Source organism: Chiloscyllium plagiosum, unplaced genomic scaffold (assembly GCF_037043375.1).
Source record: "Chiloscyllium plagiosum isolate Xiang-an unplaced genomic scaffold, Cpla_swu_hap1 HiC_scaffold_11, whole genome shotgun sequence".
In the NCBI taxonomy this organism is placed as follows: Eukaryota; Metazoa; Chordata; class Chondrichthyes; order Orectolobiformes; family Hemiscylliidae; genus Chiloscyllium; species Chiloscyllium plagiosum.
Window position 1 is genome coordinate 80,867,517 of NW_028270149.1, and position 19,241 is coordinate 80,886,757.

Sequence of the window (19,241 nt, forward strand, 5' to 3'; positions counted from 1 at the left end):
TATCAGCTTCTGCTCGGCTACTTTCCTCTGCTGCCTGTCCCGAAGTCCACCTTGGAGGATGGTCACCCGAAGGTCCGAGGCTGAATGTCCTGGACCACTGAAGTGTTCCTCAACCAGGAGGGAACCTTCCTGTCTGTTGATTGTTGTGCAGTGCCCATTCATCCATTGTCGTAGCCTTTGCTCGGTTTCCCCAATGTACCATGCCTCCGGGCATCCTTGCCTGCAACGTATAAGATAGACCACGTTGGCTGAGTCACATGAGTACCTGCCATGTACAAGGTGGGAGGTATTCCCACGCGTAATAGTGGTATCTATGTCCACAATCTGATACGTCTTGCAGCGTCCACCGTGACAGGATTGTAAGGAGTTGTCCTGAGAGCCGGGCAGTTTGCTACGAACAATGATCTGTTTGAGGTTTGGCGGTTGTTTAAAGGCAAGGAGTGGAGGTGTGGGGAACGTGACGGACACCTGGAAGTGGACACACACACAACACACACACATATTCACACATACACACATATTCCCACACACACACACACACACACACACACACACACACATTCCCACACACACACACATATTCCCACACATACACACACATATTCCCACACACACACACTCTCACATACACACAGACACAGGTACACACGGACGCACACACAGACACCCACACACACCCTTATAGACACACACACTCCCACACATGTATCCCCTCACAGACTTAAAACACTCTGCACTCACTGCACACACACACACTTTCTCACACTCACAACCCCCACCCCAGACAGACAGACACACACACAAACAGACAAAGACCCACATGCACACACATATTTTGTGTGGTGAATTTGTACTTGCAGAGTTACATTGCACTTTGCTCAAAAACTGCATACATTCATGTAGAACTTTGAGCTCAAAAACTGCATGAATTTATGTAAAACTCTGTTATCTCACTTTTTAGATTAGAATCAATCTAAACATCAGGTCATAGACAGAGAACACAGGGGGCTAACACCTTCAACATATTGTCTAGCTATCACCATTGTTAACAGCTAACCCGAGAATGCAACTTTAAAAAAAAGGGTTTTGTGATTTACACATGACAGAAGTGAAACTATCACTGTATTCTAACAGTTGAAAGGCTTAACAGACAATCAATTTTTCAATGTATAATTTCAGTTACATCACACTGCAAATTTTTGCTATAAATTCTGTGTTACGATCGAGCCCTCCACAATCACCTGATGAAGGAGCATCGCTCCGAAAGCTAGTATGCTTCCAATTAAACCTGTTGGCTATAACCTGGTGTTGCGTGAGTTTTAACTTTGTACACCCCAGTCCAACACCGGCATCTCCAAATCATGTCTTTAACCACAATATTATTTAACTGGAAAAGCAGAATTGTGACAAGAATTCAACCAATCTTCAGACCTAAATTTTAATTTAGACAAACTTTCTTCTCTTTAGTTAAAAGCCTCTATTTTGGTAGTTAAAAATGACTCCTTGGATGCTGTTTTGAATAAAAGAATAGAGGTCACTGGGTGTCAGTGCAACCAGGAAAGAGTCAAGCCATTCAATTGAAAACATGACTTAAAGGGGAAAAGCATCAAAGCTCCTGGAAGGAATTTGGCAGTGAGTAGAAGACAGGGATACAATATACTGTTTATCAGAGATAGCAATTATCAGTGGAAAGTTAATTCATTTAGTCCCGCCATTAAATTGGGAGCCAAACACACTGCAGGTTTCTTGTGGTAAATGCAATTGTATGTATACAAAAAACTTCAGTGTGATTTCCTGATGGTGATGACTTTTTCCTGCTATTTTATAGGTCTGGAAAGATGCAGCAATACAAATTTTCTTTTCTTTGTCAGTGGGTTCTGGTACTTTAATAGCACTGTCATCCTACAACAAATTCCACAACAACTGTTACCAAGACGCCATTGTTGTCTGTGTTGTTAATTGTGGTACAAGTGTATTTGCCGGATTTGTCATCTTCTCTATCCTTGGACATATGGCTCATATTCAAGGGAAGCCTGTTTCTGAGGTTGCCCAATCAGGTAAGTGCAGTGTCCACTTTGCTGTCTTCTGTTAAAATATTTCCAAACTTGTGATAAACCTGATGGGCAAAGGTAGCCTGGTTGAGGAATTCATGGAATGATTTCAGGATAGTTTCTTAGAACAGCAAGTTCAGAAGCCAACAAAAGAGCAAGCTGTACCAGACCTGGTATTGTGCAACAAGAAAAGATTAATGCCCAATATTATGGTGAAGCTGCTCCAAGCTAGCATTTTACATGCAACTTGGAGTAGGAGAAGTGAGTGCAAAATATTTTAGTAAACTTAAATGAGAGCAATTATGAGGTCAGGAAAACAGAGCTGTCTAAATTAAATTGGCAAATTAGATTGAAGCGTAGTTTAATGGAAATGCAGAGGAAGCTATTTAGTCAGATTTTCACAATATATAGAAGATTTTTATTCTAAAGATAAATTAAAATTCCAAGGGACAGACCCAACATTCATGGTTAAATAGAAAGGTTAAAAACAATATGTTACTGTGGAATGACAGATGGTACAAACTCGGCAGAATGTAACAAACAATACAGAATGACAAACAAATAATTCAGAAGGAAGAATTAGAGTTGTAAAGTAAGGTCGCCAGAAATATAAAGAGAGTTAACAAGCATTTTTATAAATATTCAAAAATGAAATGTTAACGATGAGCATTAGTCGTATGGAACCTGGAAAATAAAGAGATGGAAGATGAACTGAACAGATATATTGCATCAATCTTCATCATAAAGGGTACAAGTAACACTCTAGAAGTAGCAATGAATCCAGGGAATGGAAAGGAGGGAGGAACTCCGGAAAACCCCAATTACCAGAGAAGTGATAATGTGCAAGTTGTTGGAGTGTGGTCTGACAAATATCTGAGTCCTGTTTGACTATCCTCGCCTCTTAAAAGAAATGGCTGGTGACATAATTGATGCATTTGCTTTAATTTTCCAAAACTCCCCCGATTCATGAAAGATACCACGAGCTTGGAGGGTGGTCAATGGACCTTGGAGGTTGGGCAAAGAAAGGAAGAATATACAGGTCAATTAACTTGACATGTATCATAGAGAAAATGCTAAAGTTTTTTTAGATTAGATTACTTAGTGTGGAAACAGGCCCTTCGGCCCAACAAGTCCACACCGACCCGCCGAAGCGCAACCCACCCATACCCCTACATTTACCCCTTTAACCTAACACTACGGGCAATTTTAGCATGGCCAATTCACCTGACCCGCACATCTTTTGTGACTGTCGGAGGAAACCGGAGCACCCGGAGGAAACCCGGAGAAACCCACGCAGACACGGGGAGAATGTGCAAACTCCACACAGTCAGTCGCCTGAGGCGGGAATTGAACCCGGGTCTCTGGCGCTGTGAGGCAGCAGTGCTAACCACTGCGCCACCGTGCCGCCCACTAAGTTGTGATTAAATAGATTATATTGAGGCATTTGAGGTAAATTGCAGATTTTGAGGAAGACTCAACATGGTTTGGTGAAAAATAAATTAAGTTTGACAAATTTATTGGAGCCCTTTAAGGAAGGGTTAAGTATTGCTGATAAAGAGTAACCCCAGGATGTTCTTACCTCTAGAAGGCATTTGTTAATGTCCCATTAAAAGTATGGTGCTAATTAAAAGCTTGTTATGTAGAAGATATTGGCATGGATAGAAAATTGGTTGGCTGACAGGCAGCAGAGAGCTCATTTTAAGGTTGGCAAGTGGTCTTCCATGAGAATCAGTGCTGGGACCACAACTGTTTACAATTTATACAAATGACTGGGATGAAGAGATACAGAGCATGGTTGCTAAAATTGTTGACAACACCAAGAGAATTTGTGGAGCAGACTAAACTCCCTCAAAATCTGAAGAAGATAGCCTTTCCACTAACGTTTTCTTACTTCAAAGGCAAGGACCAGACCTTGCATCCTGGATGCAGTTTGATTGATTAAACAACCAGTCTTGAAAGTAAACACACTTTATTCATACACTGCAGTTAAAATGCAACAAACAAAAGATGAAATCAGAATAACTTTACTCTATTGGGAAAGATAACAGAATAATAGTTTATTTAACTACTAAACAGTAACTGTTCTGATATAACAATATCCATTAACACACCCTTGGCAACAGCGAATTCAGTAAGATAGGTTGTCTCACATGTAATTCTAGCAGCAGGAAGAGAACCTGGAACAGATAGAAGAAAAGCAACTTCCAAATCCACCGTCAAGACCAAAAGCAACTGCTACTAAAAAAATTAAAACAAGATTCCTGGTTCTGTGGAAGCTTGAACCTACCCATTCAAGCTGCCTCAACTTTGAAAAAAAAATCCACGACCTCACAAGCTGTTAACTTTATTGGCTTTGAGCAGACTGCTTGACGTCTCTTTCTCAACCTTTCTTCATGGAAAAAAAAGTCAAAATACATCTCTTAAAGCTATAAGATCGTCACAACCTCACCCTTTAACAGAATGAACCATCAATTATGAAGATGGCTTCACTTTTAAAAACCTTTTAGCCTTCTGCAATTAGTACACCACAAAGTGTATATGTTGCATTGACTCTAAGAATGCAATTATGCACCAGTACAGTCCATCTCATTCTGTTTCCCTGCCACTGAATCCTCCATCTTTCTTCATCAAAGTCCTGACAATACATTGGCAATTACATTCTCTTGTCCTGCCATGTGTACAATTTTCAACTTGAATGGCTGCAATTAGTTCTATCTAAATAATCTGGTATTTTTGTCCTTAATTTTTTCCAAAAAATGTAATGGTATATACAGTTGTCTCAGATTACTGGCGATATAAATGTTGAAATGTTGCAACGCCAACACCAGACTCGAGGTCTTCTTCTCAATTGTGGAACGTTTCTGATAATTATTCAATTTTCTGGAAGAAAAAAACCCAATACGTGTTTCCATCTTCTTCTCGTTGTCTTGCAAGAGTACAGAACTGACACTCTCATCACTCACATTGAAAGCCATTTTGAATAGCTTTGTATAATTAGATGTGCCTAACATTGGGGCAGTGGTCAATACAGCTTTCAGGCTGTCAAATGCCTTCTGACATTCCTCTGTCTGCTGAAATGTTCTGCATTTCTTGTTTCCTGCATTTCAAGTTGCTTGTTCCACCTTCTCAATACAGTCTTCCAAATGTGGAATAGGATATGAATCAGATTTTGTAACTGCATTGACTTTGTGGTAGTCTACACATAGTTGAAGGTACCATCTGGTTTTGGCACCATTATTATTGGTGACCTCCATTCTCAGCAACTCATTTCGATTATATTACCTTTGATCATGCATTCGGTCTCTTTTTGCACCTGTTCCAACTTTAGAGGATCAAGTATATCAGGATATTGCTAACTGAAATAGCATTTCCTATATCTACGTCATACCTAATCAGATTAGTACTTCCCAGCTTATTCCAACATGTGATTGTAATAACTCTTTCGATTTTCCTCTGGCAGATAATTCAATAATTCATATCAATTTTTGATAAATGTCCAATTCAGAATCCTCTGAACTTGGTTCTTCACTCTGTTGTAACCAGTAACACATTCTCCCTTTGCTTTCCTTCCCTATCAAAATACCTTTTGAGCACATTCACATGACACACTCTGAGGCTGCTTTCTGTCTAACGTTCTTATTAAATAATTCACCCTACTCAATTTCTTTTTGATTTGATAAGACCCTTTAAAGGTTCACCTGTCACTAGAAGTTACACACACTTTATATTGGCCAAATTCTGACTTGTTGATTTTTGCTGTGATACTTTTAAAATGCACTCTACCCAACTCACCCACTATATTTAATTTGACACATAGTCCAAATATGGGGTCTCTGAACTCTAACTCACCAGCTTCTCTTTAATCAGTTTCAGTGATCATCTCACCTCATGCCCCAAAGAACTCAAATGGACAGAATTTGGTTGATTCATTTAGTGCATTCCTATTTTCAAAAAAGTACAAATGGAATTCCTTTATCCCAATCCTATGGATAGTCTTGACTCTCAGTCTTCAACAGGGTCTTCAAAGTTTGCTGCTGTTCTAATACTCCCTGTGATTCTGGATGGGGCGCAGTGGATTTGAATTGTTTTGTTCGAAAGCTAACCAAAATTTCCCTGACTAATTTGGTATAAAGTTTGACCCTTGATTTGATTGCATTTCTGTGGATAGTACATATCTCGTTTTAAAAAAAAACATTGAGGAATTGTTCAGCAATCGTTTTAGCCGTGATACTGCGTAATGGAATGGCTTTTGTAAATCTAACAGTCATATTCATTATGGTCAACCAATACTGATTCCCATATTTCGTTTAAGTCAAGGCCGTAAGCAATCAATTAAAACTCTTGTAAAATGTTTTTCCATAAGATATAGGAGCAGAAATTAGGCCAATCAGCCCATCGAGTCTGCTCCGCCAAAGGTTTCTCGACCTCATTCTTCTGCTTTCTGCCTGTTACCCTTGATACCTAAGAAACTATCTATCTCAGTCTTAAGTATACTCAATGACCTGGCTTCCACAGCCTTTTGTACCAATCAATTCTGTAGATTCACCACTCTCTGGCCGAAGAGGTTTCTCCTTATGCCCATTCTAAAAGGCTTGGCCTCAGGTCCTAGTCTCTCCCATCAATGGAAACAGCTTCCCAACATCTACTCAGTCCAGGCCTTTCAATATTCTGTAAGTTTCAATTAGATACCCACCTTATCCTTCTAAACTCCATTGCAGATAGACTCAGGGAACTCAAAAGATTTCTCAAATATGTTAAGCTTTTCATTCCTAGGACCTTTATCGTGAACCTCCTCTAAACATGCTCCAGGACCAGTACATCCTCCTTGAGATATGGGGCCCAAACCTGCACACAATACTCCAAATGTGGTCCCACCAAAGCCTTATACAGCCTCCAAAGTACGCCCCTGCTTTTATATTCAAGTCCTCTCAAAGTAAATGCCATCATTGCATTTGCCTTCCTAACTACTGACTCAACCTGCAAGTGTACCTTGAGAGAATCCTGAACTAGAATTTCCAAGTCTCTTGGCACTTCAGACTTCTGAATTTTCTCCCCATTTAGAAAATAGTCCATGTCTCTGTTCTTCCCACAAAGTGCATGACCTCCCACTCTCCCAAGTTGTGCTTCATCTTCCACTTCTTTGCCCACTGTCCGAACCTGTCCAAATCCTTCTGCAGCCGCCCCATTCCTCAATGCTACCCATCCTTCTACCTATCTTTGTATCATCTGCAAACTTAGCCAGACTGCCCTAAGATCCTTCACTGAGATTGTTGATGTATAAAGTGAAATGTCATGGTCCCAACAATGTGCCTTGCCGAACACCACTTTGTTACTGGCTGCCATCCTGAGAAGGACCTACTCTGCTTCCTGCCAGATGGCTATGCTTTTATACCTTGTCTCTAACACCATGGGCCCTTATCTTACTCAGTAGCCTCGTGTGTAGCATCTTGTCAAAGGCCTTCTTGAAATACAGGTAGGTAGCTCTGCTTGGTACGACATTCTTGTTACATCCTCAAAGAATTTGTCAGGCATGACTTCCCCTTGATGAAGCTGTGCTGAGTTTCCCTATTTTACCATACACTTTCAAGTATTCAGAAATCTTGTCCTTCACAATGGATTGCACGATCTTACCCACAATCACGGTTCGGTGAATCGATCTGTAATTTTCTGCCTTTTGTCTTACTCCCTTTTTAAACAGGGGTCTCACATTAGTGATTTTCCAGTCCTCTGGGACCCTCCCTGATTCTAGTGATTTCTGAAAGAACCTCACTAACGCCTCTGCTATCTCTTCAGCTATCTCTTTTAGAACTGTGGGGTGTTGTCCATCTGGTCCAGGTGATTTATCCACCTTCAGACCATTCAGTTTTTCGAGCACCTTCTCCTTGGTGACAGCCACCATTCCCAGCTGTGCTCCCTCACTCTCTTGAAGTTTTGGGAAATTATTTGTGTCTTCCACTGTGAAGACTGATGTGAAGTAGCTATTCAATTCTTCAGTCATTTCCTTGTTCCCCACTGCTTCTCTCCAGTGTCATTTTCCAGCTCTTTTGCCCTTTAGATATCTAAAGAAACTCTCACAGTCTTCCTTTATATTACTGGCTAGCTTACCCTCATTTAATCTTCTCCCTCCTTATTTCTTTTTTTGTTGTTGCCCTCTGTTGGTTTTTGTAAGCTCCCCAATCCCCTGGTTTCCCACTGTCCTTTGCCATACTATATGCTTTCTCTGACTTCCCTCGTCTGCCACGGTTGCCTCATGCTCCCTGTACTGTGCTTCCTTATCCGAGGGATGAATCTCTCTCTTGTGTTTCCTGAATTACTCCCAGAAACTCCTGCCATCACTGTTCCACTGTCTTCCTGCTGGGCTCCTCTCCCAGTCAATTCTCCCCAGCTCCTCCCTCAAACTTCTGTAGCTGCCTTTATTGGGCTATAATACCGTTACCTCTAGTTCTATCGTGTCCCTCGCAATTTGCGGATTAAATTCAATCAAATTATGATCACTGCCTCCTAAGGATTCTTCACCTTAAGCTTTATTATGGGGGTGGGATGGTGGCTCTGTGATTAACATCGCTGCCTCACAGTGCCAGGGATCCAGGCTCGATTCCAGCCTTGGGCAATTGTCTTTGTGGAGTTTGCACATTTTCCCTGTGTCTGCATGGTTTCCTCCGGGTGCTCCGGTTTCCTCCCACAGTCCAAAGATGTGCAGGTTAGGTGAATTGGCCGTGCTAAATTGCCCATCGTGTTCAGGGATCTGTAAGATAGGTGAATTAATCAGGGGAAATATAGAGGAATAGGTCTGGATGGGTTACTCTTCAGAAGGTTGTCGTGAATTTGTTGAGCCAAATGGCCTGTTTCCACACTGTAGGGATTCTATGAAAAGTCTCCCTCATTGCACAACACTAAGTCCAGTATTGCCTGTTCCTTAATGGGCTCCACCACAGGCTGCTCCAGAAAGCCATCTCGTAGACATTCCACAAATTCCTTTTCTGTCAATCCACAACCAACCTGGTTTTCCCAGTCCAGCTGCGTATTGAAAACCCTTATGATCACTGTAACTTTGTCTCTCCTAGACATCTTTTCTATTTCCTGGTGTACCTTGCACACCAGCTCTTTACTACTGTTTGGAGACCTGTACATAACTCCAACAATTTTTTTTTTACCTTTGTGATTCCTCAATTCTACCCACGCAGATTCTACATCATCTGACCTGACTTGGTTTCTTAATGGTTGATTTAATTTTATTTCTTGCTAATAAGGCAAGCCAACTCCCTCTGTCCACCTGCCTATCTTTTTGATAGGATGTATATCCTTGAATCTCCCAATCCTGATCACCTTGCAGCCAGGTCTCTGTGACACCCATCCTGTCATACCTGCTTTTTCGATATGCGCCTAAAGCTCATTTACCTTGTTCCTTATACTGCATGCGTTGAGGTGTAACACCTTCAGTCCTGTATTAACCATCCCTCTTCTCACTGTCATTCATTTGTCCAGTGTGTGGTGTTTCTTTAGAGAGGGAATGGGTAATAAGGGTGCTAGTTTAATCTCTGCCTAAGGTTTTCCAATTACCTGACATATATGATATGTCTCGCAAAAGTCAACCACATCCAAAGACAGTCCAGCCAATAAAATGTTTTTTGGCTTAAGTTTTTCTTACCCACAAATGACCATCTCCTGGTAATTCCATAAGACCATAAGACAAAGGAGCGGAAGTAAGACCATTCGGCCCATCGAGTCCACTCAGCCATTCAATCATGGCTGATGGGCATTTCAACTCCACTTACCCGCATTCTCCCCATAGCCCTTAATTACTTGTGACATCAATAATTTATCAATTTCTGCCTTGAAGACATTTAGCATCCCAGCCTCCACTGCACTCTGCGGCAATGAATTCCACAGGCCAACCACTCTCTGGCTGAAGAAATGTCTCCGCATTTCTGTTCTGAATTTACCCCCCTCTACTTCTAAGGCTGTGTCCACGGGTCCTAGTCTCCGCGCTTAACGGAAACAATTTCCTAGCGTCCACCCTCTCCAAGCCATGTATTATCTTGTAAGTTTCTATTAGATCTCCCCTTGATTAGATTAGATTAGATTACTTACAGTGTGGAAACAGGCCCTTCAGCCCAACAAGTCCACACCGACCCGCCGAAGCGCAACCCACCCATACGTTTACCCCTTATCTAACACTACGGGCAATTTAGCATAGCCAATTCACCTGACCTGCACATCTTTGGACTGTGGGAGGAAACCGGAGCACCCGGAGGAAACCCACGCAGACACGGGGAGAACGTGCAAACTCCACACAGTTAGTCGCCTGAGGCGGGAATTGAACCCGGGTCTCTGGCGCTGTGAGGCAGCAGTGCTAACCACTGTGCCACCGTGCCGCCCATAAACTCCAATGAATACAATCCCAGGATCCTTAGCCGTTCCTCATATGTTAGACCTACCATTCCAGGGATCATCCGTGTGAATCTCTGCTGGACACGCTCCAGTACCAGTATGTCCTTCCTGAGGTGTGGGGACCAAAACTGGACACAGTACTCCAAATGGGGCCTAACCAGAGCTTTATAAAGTCTCAGTAGCACAACAGTGCTTTTATATTCCAACCCTCTTGAGATAAATGACAACATTGCATTCGCTTTCTTAATCACGGACTCAACCTGCATGTTTACCTTTAGAGAATCCTTGACTAGCACTCCCAGATCCCTCTGTACTTTGGCTTTACGAATTTTATCACCGTTTAAAAAGTAGTCCATGCTTGTATTCTTTTTTCCAAAGTGCAAGACCTCGCATTTGCTCACATAGAATTCCATCAGCCATTTCCTGGACCACTCTTCCAAACTGTCTAGATCCTTCTGCAGCCTCCCCACTTCCTCAGTACTACCTGCCTGTCCACCTAACTTTGTATCATCGGCAAACTTCGCTAGAATACCCCCAGTCCCTTCATCCAGATCATTAATATATAATGTGAACAGCTGCGGCCCCAACATTGAACCCTGCGGGACACCGCTTGTCACCAGCTGCCATTCTGAAAAAGAACCTTTTATCCCAACTCTCTGCCTTCTGTCAGACAGCCAATCCTCAATCCATACCAATAGCTCACCTCGAACACCATGGGCCCCTCACCTTGCTCAGCAGCCTCCCGTGTGGCACCTTATCAAAGGCCTTTTGGAAGTCTAGGTAGACCACATCCACTGGGTTTCCCCGGTCTGACCTACTTGTCACCTCTTCAAAGAACTCCAACAGGTTTGTCAGGCACGATTTCCCCTTACTAAATCCATGTTGACTTGTTCTAATCCGACCCTGCTCTTCCAAGAATTTAGAAACCTCATCCTTAATGATGGATTCTAGAATTTTACCAACAACCGAGGTTAGGCTAATTGGCCTATAATTTTCCATCTTTTGTCTTGATTCTTTCTTGAACAAGGGGGTTACAACAGCGATCTTCCAATCATCCGGGACTTTCCCTGACTCTAGTGACTTTTGAAAGATCTCAACTAGCGCCTCCGCTATTTCCTCAGCCACCTCCCTCAGAACTCTAGAATGTAGCCCATTGGGGCCAGGAGATTTATCAATTTTAAGACCTTTTAGCTTTTCTAGCACTTTCTGTTTTTAATGGCAACCATACTCAACTCAGCCCCCTGACTCCCTTTAATTGTTGGGATATTACTCATGTCTTCCACTGTGAAGACTGATGCAAAGTACTTATTAAGTTCTCCTGCTATTTCTTTATCTCCCATCACTAGGCTTCCAGCATCAGTTTGAAGTGGCCCAATGTCTACTCTTGCCTGTCGTTTGTTTCTTATGTGTTGAAAGAAACTTTTACTATCATTTCTAATATTACTGGCTAGCCTACCTTCATATTTGATTTGTGATTTCATGTGGCCTACTTGATTACAATGAAAACTTCTGAACTTTTATTATTCTCTTTTCCCACCCTCATGGGTTTTCATTTTACCCTGTGGTAAAAAAACTGCACTATCTTTATGGTCGTCTTTTCCTTTACTACATGAGGATGTCTCTTTTCCCCAATTTTTTTCCCTCGCAGATTGAAATTGATGTTGGAAGCCAAACTTTGATTTATGAACCACCTCATAATCCTCTGCCATTTCTGCTACTAAGCTGCCAGTCTCAACTCTCTGCTTTTCGACATGAGTTCTCACTACTTCAGGAAGTAAAGTTTTGATCTCCTCCAAAATAATCATCTCTCAAAGAGCGCCATATACTTGATCTATTTTCGATGCTCTTACCCACTGATCAAAGTTTGCTTTGTCTGATCCTTTCAAACTCTATGAACGTTTGACCAGGTTCTCTCCTTAGATTCCTAAAATGCTGCCTGTAGGCTTCTGGTCCTAGCTCATATTCACTTAAGATGGTTTTTTTCACCACCTTATACTCTCCTTTGATAGTGATGCAAATACCTCACTGGTTCTACCTTCTGACTTTGTTTGGATCAACAATACCCACATGGTCACTGGCCATTTCAAATGTTTAACGACTTTTTCAAATGAAATGAAAAAGGCTTCCACTTCCTTCTCGGCAAATTTAGGCAATATTCGGACATATTTAAACAGGTCTTCACTGGGCCTTTAGGTAAGATGGGGTTGTTCTCCATCACTCATCAATACTCCTGTCTTTCATCTCTACCTCTGCCATTTCAGTTCCAACCTCTGAAGTTCAAAAGTTTGCCCTTTCCTCACAGACACAGACGATCCCATTTACAGCTTTTTGTGGCTATTTCAAAAGCTTTGCCTTGCTGCTTTTCTGTAAAACTCCCAAAGTAACCTCTTCCACCATCCGGAAACTCTTGGTGACTGAAAGAGCCATCATTACACAAGGCACACCCTATTTAAACTAACTGAATTTAAAAAACTGTCTTTGAGTCCAATAATTGTCAACACCATTAGAGATTTTGATCCAGACAAGAGATCCAATTTGTTCTGGACCAGACCAAACCCTGTAAAAATATTACAAAGATAGCCTTCACTCTGTTAATTTTCTTATTTTAAAGGCAAAAATACCAGGCATTGAGTTTCAAATACAATTTGAATGGTCAAACTATGAGTCTTGAAGCAAAACAGACTTTATTTTAGCTATAGTTAAAAGATAACAAATGAAAGAAGAAATTGGGATAACTCTGTTGGAAAACTTAACAGAATAAGAGATTATTTTATTACTAAACAGAAACTGTTCCCATGTAGTAAGATCCCACAAAGATACCCTTGGAAATGGTAAATTCAGTAAATAATAGACTTTAATGCAATTGTAGCAGCAGGAAGAGAACACCCCCACCCCACCAGATTTTATCTTTGACAGCGAGAGACAAAACAGTTTCCATATCTAGGTTCAAGAGCCCAGCAACTGCCCCTGAGAAACTAAAACTAAAAATCCTGGTTCTCTGGGAGCTTGACCCCACCCATTCAGGCTGTTTCTGTTGTTCCAACATGAAAAAAACCCACAACCTCACAAGCTGTTCATTTTATTAGCTTTGAGCAAACTGTTCGGTATCGCTGTCTCAATCTTTCTTCATTTAAAAACAGAACAAAATACACCTCTTCAATCCATTGTATTGTTATAATAGGTAGGAAAATGAATTGAGAACGGGACATAAGGAGGCTACAGAAAGATAAAGATGGGATCAGTAAGTTGACAAAGATGTGACAAATGTAGGAACATATAAGATTGTCCATTTTGGCAGGAAAAATGCCAAGAAAAATCTCATCCAATTGGTGAAGGCGTTCTGAGCTCGAAAATGCAGAGGTCCTACTGCATGAATCACAAAAATAGCTAATATGCAGACTTAGCAGGTAATTGTCAAAGCTAATAGAATGTTATAGTTTATTGTGGGGGGTATTAAATACGAAAGGAGGAAGATTATAGTTCAGTTATGCAGAGCATTAGTGATATTGCCTGTGTACAGGCAACTTATTTAAGGAGGAGGTAAATGCATTAGAAACAGTGTAGAGTAATCTTATCAGTCTAATACCGGGAATGTGTATGAAACCAATTGGACAGGCTAGGCTTGTATATGCTGGTCTGACCATTTAACGTCTCGATGGGTCTTCATGGAAGAAATTAGATCTCTGTCTCAGAAATAAGGTGTGCCCATTTAAAATATGTGGGGTTTTTTTGTCGCTCTCACAGAGGATTGAGAGTCTTTGGAACTCTCCATGAATACGTGGTAGAGATAATATCTTTGCATACTTTCTAAGGTCAAGTTCAATAGATTTTTGTTAAGCAGTGGGTGAAAGGGTTATCTGGTTTGTGCAGGAATGTGGATTGAAGTAACAGGCAGGTCAGGCATGATCTTTTTTAATGGCAGCGATGGGTCATGAGGCAGAATGGATGACTCCGGCACCTTTTACACATGTTCATATTTCACCAAACCACAACCTCTCTATTCTGTTGGCACAGTCTGGATCTGATTAGATTATAACTGCAGAATGAACTAAACTGACTTTCACAAATTAGAGGAGATTGGTCCTGAAGAGGTTTGGAGTTCCATTAAATATTGTGGTGTCTTACGAGAAAATTTCGCTAATTTAGTTAAGTAAAAGTCCAACTGAGGGGCTATCCTTTAGGACTCAAAATGTTTTGAGTTGTGGGCTGGGGTGGTTTGTAGGTGGGTATTGTGCAGGTCTTGGGTTAACTGACGTTTTTTGGTCAGGGTTGCAATGAGGATTTGTTAGTAAAGCAACAACAGTCATTGAATCTTCAGGCATAAATGGTTTGAAACAACATTGATAAATGACAGTATGATCTGATATTCAAATTACATCAATAAAAGCAATTTGTGCAATTTTAGTTCTTCAGCTCAGTGTGATAGCTCTGGCTTTCTAGGCTTCCATTATGGTGATAGGAGTTACACGTTTCACAGGAGCATGATAAAGTTTGTAGGGAAATTGTACCTCTTTTATACTATACAGTACGTTGCCCAGCATATAGTCATGGTACCTCACCAACTTCATTACAGATGGAACATTTTATACAGCAGGAAAATAAAAGGTTGCTCACTTCTCCAATCTATTAGTCTTTACATGTTTCCATAATGCTAGCTTCCATGATGGCCTTGCACGTAAGGTTGTGGTAGTCTTGGAACCAGCCTGTGACCTAGCTGCAGAAATTCGTAACACGAGCCATCTTCACAGATGCTTCATCTGTGACCTTCCCTCCATCGAAGGGCAGAAGTGGAGATGTCTACTGTTGATCACAGAATTTCAGCACTATTTGTGACTCCTCCGTCCCAATTCATATGCAGTGTGACCTTGATTCTATTCAGGCTTGGCCTGATATGTTTAACTAACATTTACACCAAACAGGTGCCAGGCAATGACCATCTCAAAACCAGAGGGACCTGAATGGTAAATCTGCATAATTTTGAAGCTGGAAGAGCAGGCTGAGATAGTGGTTGCAAAAAAGTAAATAGGATCTGTGTTTTCTGAATGGAAAACTGCTATGGTCGCAACTGGTCATTTGGAAAGACTTTAGGAAGCATTATTGGAAGATGTGAAGGCATTAGAGAGCATACCAATAAAATTCACAGGAATTGATTCCAGGGAGAAGGAACTTGAGTAACATGGATCGATTGGAGAAACCCAGCCTGCTCTCTTTGGGGAAGAGAAGATTAACCGAATACTTAATCAGTATATTCCAAGTCATGAGGGGTCTGGAGAGAATGGATAGTGAGAAATTGTTCTTATTGGTATCAGGATGAAGAACCAGAGGTCACCAATTCACTGCAATTGGCAAAAGAAGCAGTGGTGGCTTGAGGAAAAGGTATCTATACAGCGAGTGTTTAGAATCTGGAAGGTATTGCTTGAGAGAAAGATTCAACCACGGCTTTTAAAAGAGAATTGGCTCATTACCTGAAGAGCAATAATTTCCATGTGATGGGTAAATGGCAAGGAAGTGTGACCAAGATGGATTGCTCTTCCAGATATGGCAGACTGTGTGTCTTCCTTGTGTGTTGTAACCATTCAAGACATTGGTGACATGTTTATTCATTAAGTGGAGACTAATGCGCAGAAGTTCTTAAATATCATTCCCTCTTTCCTCTGTTCTTGAAGACTGTGGCATTGATTTACATGGATGTTGTGTGAAGTTACCATGAGTTTTCAAAGTTTGACAACAACACACCACTAAAGTGACAGCTTTGGTCACAATCAAGTGATTTTAGAAGGTGCCTCAACTGAGTAATGGTCATTTACTGAATGGAGGTGATTTTAAAAAACCGGTGAGGGATGAAAATGTATCACGAATGAGTTTATTAGAGAGTTACTGGGTGTGTATATAATCCCTGAAGCTATAAAAAGTCAAAGCATGGGCTGTAATAATGGAATGAGCTGTTGTAATCTCTGGGGTACTTATAGGATAGTCATGAAATTTGAAAGGAAAATAAGTTGTGTTGGACCAACCTGTCTTTAACTTGGAGAACTGGCTACGCTTTAAGGAAGAGCTTCAGGAGTTTACTTGTAAGGCATTTTGTTCAGCAGTCTGAATAACTCCAAATTAGTTGGTCAGCTGCAAGATTTCTAACAAGATGAGACTAAAAGAGTAAAATATATGGATTTTATCATTGAGTCTTAATCAGGGTTAAGTGTAACTGGTTGGCAAGGGTGTGGACTTGAGGAATTGATGAGTCAACATTTTTAAGATGTTGTTTGGAGGTAGACTCACTTAGGACATTTGTGTCAGATCTTCCTGTACAAGATCCATATTTTTGGAGCCATATCTGGGAATTAATCCAAGTACTGATTCTCCCACTGCTTTCTCAGTATATTTCAGTCACCTTTCTGGCTAGGCATTTTGTCTCCAATGCATCAAGACATTCCATGTATTTTTTAAACTCCTGTACTTTCTGTGGAATGTTAAACTATTACTGGGAACTAATGCAGAGGTCATGGTCTTTTCAAACATCACTTTGTGCAGTAATAATAAACCTGACCATTGAGGAGCGGGTCTGTCTCTAAGTAGAATTAAACACTTCCAAACAGGGTAACTGTTGATGGACAGGGTAGATAATGCTGACTGTCCAATGTGATCGAGAGTAATACTGCACCACATAAATGAGCTGGCTGCTACACAATGAACAGAAATGGTGGGTGATCTGAGTATGCTTCAGCTGCCTTTAAAATTGAGTCCAAGAATTTAGTATTGCTCACAAAAAATTGTTCAGTTCAGAATTAGTCTCAATTTGTTTTGATCACAATAAAGTCATCGACAGTCATAGAGCTGTGCAGCATGGAAATGGACACTTTGGTGCAACTCATCCATGCTGACCAGATATCCGAAATTAATCCATTTGCCCAATTGCCAGCATTTCGCCAACATCCCTCAAAACCTTTCCTATTCATATACACATCCCATTGCCTTTTAAATGTTGTAATTGTGCCAGCCTCCACTACTTCCTGTAGCAGCTCAGTCCTTACACACATCATCCTCTGTGTTATAACCCCATGGGTCCCTTGTAAATCTTTCCCCTCTCACCTTAAACCTATACCTTCTAGTTCTGGACTCCCTCACCTTGAGGAAAAGATGATGGCTGGTCAAACTATCCATGCTCCTCATGAGTTTATAAACCTCTATAAGTTCATCCCTCAACCTCTGACACTCCAGGGAAAATAGCCCCGGCCTATTCAGCCTCTTTCCCGGCACCCCCCCCCCCCCCCCCCCCCCCCCCCACCACCCCCAACCCTTGCTCAAACCCTCCAACCCTCACAAAATCCTTGTAACTGTTTTCTGAAAGTTTTTCAAGTTTCACAACATCCTTCCTATAGCAGGGAGACCAGAACTGAATGCAGTAATCCAAAAATGGCCTGATCAATGACCTCCCAACTCCGATATTCAATAAAGGCAAGCATATCAAATGCCTTTTTCACTATCCTATCTACCTATAACTCCACTTTCAAGGAACTATGAACTTCCATTCCAAGGTCTTTTTGTTCAGCAATACTCCCCAGGACCTTGCCAGTAAGTGTATAAATCCTGCCCTGATTTGCCTTTCCTAAATGCAGCACTTCATATTTATTTAAATTAAACTGTATCTGCCACTCCATGGCCTGAAACATGCACACTTTGAAGCTAACATTTTGGAGATATCTCTACAACTCAAATCTGGCACTGAATTGATGATATTACTCAAGGGTGTCCCAAGGTGAATTAATAAAGGGAAACTGTCACAATGGTCACTCTTTAGAGAATGGTTTCCTGGTACATTGTTGGTTGAAGTAGAGGGACCTTTATTCTTTCCTTGCAGCACAATTACTTTTACCATATCACATGTATCCACCATTTAGGTTTTGGTTTGGCTTTCATTGCGTATCCAGAGATTGCTGTACAGCTGCCGTGGGCACCTTTATGGTCCATTTTATTTTTCCTCATGCTGGTCACATTGGCAATCGACAGTCTGTTTGCAGTTTTAGGTAAGAACGACATTTTTTAATCATTCTCTTTCTGCCTTTGAATCACAAAAGAATTTGATAAACTCCTCTTGATGAATATTCAATGTCCTTGTAGATATAGACTTAGACTTAGAATCCCTACAGTGTGGGAACAGGCCCTTCGGCCCAGCAAGTCCACACTGACCCTCCGAAGAGTAACCCAGCCAGACCCATTCCCCTCTTTCTCTACATTTACAAGACATAGATATGTTTCAATTCTCTGCTCAACATTGTAATGGAGAATGGAGCTGCTTTAAATGAGCTAACAGCTACGTTAAAATTCGGAGAAAATCACCCCAACATTTAGAAAAGCTCACATAATAATACCTTTTTTTTTGTAAATTTGAAAATTTGTTGCAAAAACTTTTTGAATATGTTTACCAAAACAATAAAGTTCATACAAATTGTAGGAGGTCACTAAAACCACCAAGGTTAGCTGATCCACTGTTCCTTTATAAACAGCTATTAGTTATCCAAATTGAATTTTCTGAATGCTTTCCATATATTAGATTAGATTAGATTACTTACAATGTGGAAACAGGCCCTTCGGCCCAACAAGTCCACACCGCCCCGCCGAAGCGCAACCCACCCATACCCCTACCCCTACATTTACATTTACCCCTTACCTAACACTACGGGCAATTTAGCATGGCCAATTCACCTGACCTGCACATCTTTGTGACTGTGGGAGGAAACCGGAGCACCCGGAGGAAACCCACGCAGACACGGGGAGAACGTGCAAACTCCACACAGTCAGTCG

General features: G+C 41.2%; 1 protein-coding gene across 3 annotated transcripts in view; it reads left to right on the forward strand.

The window, feature by feature from the left end:
* LOC122557096 (sodium- and chloride-dependent neutral and basic amino acid transporter B(0+)-like) overlaps window positions 1-19,241 on the forward strand; it is a 120,303-nt gene that overhangs the window by 81,392 nt on the left and 19,670 nt on the right. For all 3 annotated transcript variants that reach the window (XR_015758696.1, XM_087992229.1, XM_087992228.1), the window contains 2 exons: window positions 1,829-2,057; window positions 18,338-18,463. Coding sequence is in view for 2 of the 3 variants with exons in the window: in XM_087992229.1 (XP_087848355.1) it covers window positions 1,829-2,057; window positions 18,338-18,463 (355 nt within the window). In the remaining variant the exon portion in view is untranslated. The remainder of the gene's footprint in view (window positions 1-1,828; window positions 2,058-18,337; window positions 18,464-19,241) is intronic.